Genomic DNA, 3,483 nt, shown 5'->3' with positions numbered 1-3,483 from the left:
TACATAATGACAAATGTATAACACAATGACTCAATCTCAAGGAGACAGTATTTAGTATAATAGATTAGAATAATGCCAAGTTGCATATTGTCTTCAAAAGTCAAATTTGACTAGAGATAATGATCCTCTGACTGGTGACAACATCAATAATCTCATATTCTAGACTTTACAGGGAGAGCCCAATCTGACAGTCAGTCCTCTGAGATTCATAGAAAAGGGAAATAATTAAATCTCTAAAGACCAAATCACAGAGAAAGATATTTCTACAGAAGGTTATGATAAAGTATCACTCTTATGGGGACCTCTACTCAAGCTCACACAGCTCAGCACTGGCCCCAACACCAAAAATACTATCAAATCCAAACCCAGGATAGAGGGGCTGAGTGAATGTGGTCTGAACTCTGTGGAGGAGGGTCATTGTGTCAGAGGAAACACTGTAGAAGGACAGAGTACCTGCCCTGTGATCCAGGTACACTCCTACTCTGGAGAACTGAGGGCCTGATACTTTAATCTCAACATTATTGTGTTTGAACCAATAACCAACAGTAGTGCACCGTAACCTCCAGGACTTGTCATTGTTTCCAAATTTACAGTCATTACCTGACCCTCTGCTGATGTCTTTATATGAGACTGCTGCATCAACCAATATCCAACTCCTCTCAACCTCCCAGTAACAGCGTCCAGACAGACCCTCTCTACCCAGCACCTGCCACAAGTCAGTGAATCTCTCTGGATGATCAGGATGTGGCTGGGCTTTTCCCACCCATGTCACCTTTCTGTTCCCCTCAGACAGACAGAGTTGTGTGTGTGCTGTGTTTGAGTCCAGTGTGAGCTGACGGGAACCTGGGAGAAGAGCAGATCAGAGACCAAATCAGAGAAATAAGGAGAGTCAGGTATCTAGCCTGTCTTTGGTTAATCTCTCCATCTCCTAGAGCTCCCTAGTTATATCTCAGGGTTTGTGGAGAGTATCAGTAGAGAGAGATAGATAAAGGATAAAGAGACTCACACTGTAGGAACTCGGTTCTGGTCTTGGGCTCTGGTGGCAGTAAAACATCCACTGCATTCACTACAGACACACAAAACACATTCTCAGAGAGAACATTCAGATCACAGCATTTAACACGCACACATTTATATAAAGTTATGTCTAGAACCTTCATTTGGACTTCAGTTGATTGGAGAGAGTTTATAGCCCACCTGTACTTGAGATCTTGGGCCACTCCCCCTTAAGGATGTCCTCTAGTTTCTCTCTCAGCTCAGACACAGCCTCACTCACACCTCCAAAAAAGTGAAGAGGACGAACAATGGTGCTAATGGTGTCTGAAGATACACTGGGACTGGAGAGAGACTGATAACTCTGGAGAGAGAAAGAGAGAGAGAGAGAGAACAGAGGATAAATTAATATCTTAACAGTAAGCTCCCTCAGGTATTCCAGATGGAGGGTCGGTGTAGTTACCTGGAGGAAATGGATGTGATCCTCTGTGTGTGAAAGCTTCTCCAGCTCAGCGTCCCTCCTCCTCAGCTCAGCTATCTCCTGCTTCAGTCGTTCCATGAGTCCTTCAGCCAGACTCACTGCTGCCTTCTGCTGAGCTCTGATCAGCTCCTTTACCTCAGAGTGCCTTCTCTTAATGGAGTGGATCAGCTCAGTAAAGATCCTCTCACTGTCCTCCACTGCTGCCTGTGCAGAACACTGTTAGGACACACACACACACACACACACACACACACACACACACACACACACACACACACACGCGCGGTGTGATTGGAGATTGTCTGACTCGACAAGAACAATGAAATGGTGCGTCTCCTCTGGTCAATACTCACTGTGAGAGACTCCACAGCCTGTTGGAGCTCTTTCAGCCCCTTTTCTCTCTCCTGCTGACTCAATGCCAGCTGCCTCTGTGGTCAAACACACTTCATTAAGCTACACTACATGTTGTGGAGGTCATGTGTTGCAAATCCATCTCATATTCATGTTTTGGTGCTCAAAATAAACAATATCTGAATACAATGGCTTGTTTTTGTTCTGTAACATCCTATGAAAGCAGTGATAATAAACTGATATCTTTTGCCCAATAAAGTTATTGTTTATATTGAATGAACATTATTGGTTCCATGAGTCATGTTAATAATCAGCTGATAAAGAAAAGGCTGGACGCTGGATGAAAAGTCTTGGAGGCAGATGTCATGATTGTTACTAGAGACAGGGAGAATAGAAACTTAGACAGGAATTGCGGTGTTATGAGTTAATCATTCTACCTGTGAAAACCTACATGGCCAGATTGTAAAACCAATGAGCTTTGCCCTCTCCAAGACCAGAGTCATACTGTATTCACTGCTCTGTCCAATACAGGAAGACAGTAGCATGGACTTTGGACTTTGGATCTCTGGAAATACAATGATTTCATAGCGCTATGAAAACTAAATTTGACTGAAATTCGACTGACTGATTGTGCTTTCAGGTGTAAACCAAATCAAACAGCCTTCCTACAGTTCTGCATGTACCAGAGTGTCACCTCTGAGGAGAACACTTGTCTTTGAGGACCAGAATGGAAATTGTGTAATATTCTCAATCATTTTTTATTGTAATACATGTATGTGTGTTTTGTATTAAAATGGTAAAATAAAATAAAATTAAACAAACACCAACGAGGAGCTCTGGTTCTTACCCGTTTCTCAGTCCTTTCTGCTGAAGCTGAGACTGTATCATGGCCTTTATGTTCATCCAAGGAACACAACAGACAGATACACTGCTGATCAGTACGGCAGAAAAGCTCCAGCAGTTTATCATGACGAGAGCACATCATCTTCTGCAGTTGTGTGGAGGCTTTCACCAGCTTGTGCTTTTTAAAGGCAGGAGATTCATAGTGAGTCTGGAGGTGAGTCTCACAGTAAGAGGCCAGACACACCAGACAGGACTTGAGGGCTTTCTGCTTTCTCCCAGTGCAGAAATCACACTCCACATCTCCAGGTCCAGCATAACAGTGAGCAGAAGGAGCAGCTTGGAGTCCTGTCTTCTTCAGTTTCTCCACTAATTCAGTCAATAGAGTGTTTTTCTGTAGAAGAGGTCTTGGAATGAAGGTCTGTCTGCACTGAGGGCAGCTGTAGACCCCCTTCTGATCATCCTGATCCCAGCAGCCCTTAATACAGCCCATACAGTAGCTGTGTCCACAGGGAATAGCCACTGGATCCTTCAGTAGATCCAGACAGATTGGACAACTGATGGTGTCAATGCCCTCTGCCATTTTGCTGCACACACAACCAGACTGAGCAGTAGAGTATCAGAGATCAGTTTTATTTCTCTTGAAGTGTCTATGCTTGTGGGCAGCAACACTTCCTGGTCCTGTTGGGGGTGTGGTGTTAGACAGAGGCCAGGAGGAGAGAGGTTGTGATTGGAGCAAACCATACTAAGGTGGGTGTGTGAGAGTGCCATTTAGGCTGCATTAGGGCCAGATTTACTAAATGTTTTCACAAGGGGGA

The 3,483-nt window shown here is 44.1% G+C and overlaps 1 protein-coding gene across 1 annotated transcript; it reads right to left on the bottom strand.

Annotated features, from left to right (window-relative positions):
* Window positions 1-304: 304 nt before the first annotated feature.
* On the bottom strand, window positions 305-3,248 carry LOC310802259 (E3 ubiquitin/ISG15 ligase TRIM25-like; the record flags this gene model as incomplete). The annotated part of the gene is made up of 6 exons (XM_083666549.1): window positions 305-843; window positions 1,007-1,066; window positions 1,198-1,357; window positions 1,457-1,690; window positions 1,828-1,902; window positions 2,673-3,248. 6 exons carry the CDS (start codon window positions 3,246-3,248, stop codon window positions 305-307), a joined length of 1,644 nt encoding a protein of 547 aa, XP_083522675.1.
* Between the last annotated feature and the right edge of the window lie 235 nt (window positions 3,249-3,483).

This window comes from Argentina silus (genome assembly GCF_951799395.1).
Source record: "Argentina silus genome assembly, chromosome: 3".
NCBI lineage: Eukaryota > Metazoa > Chordata > Actinopteri > Argentiniformes > Argentinidae > Argentina > Argentina silus.
This window is presented reverse-complemented; position numbering and strand designations above follow the sequence as displayed.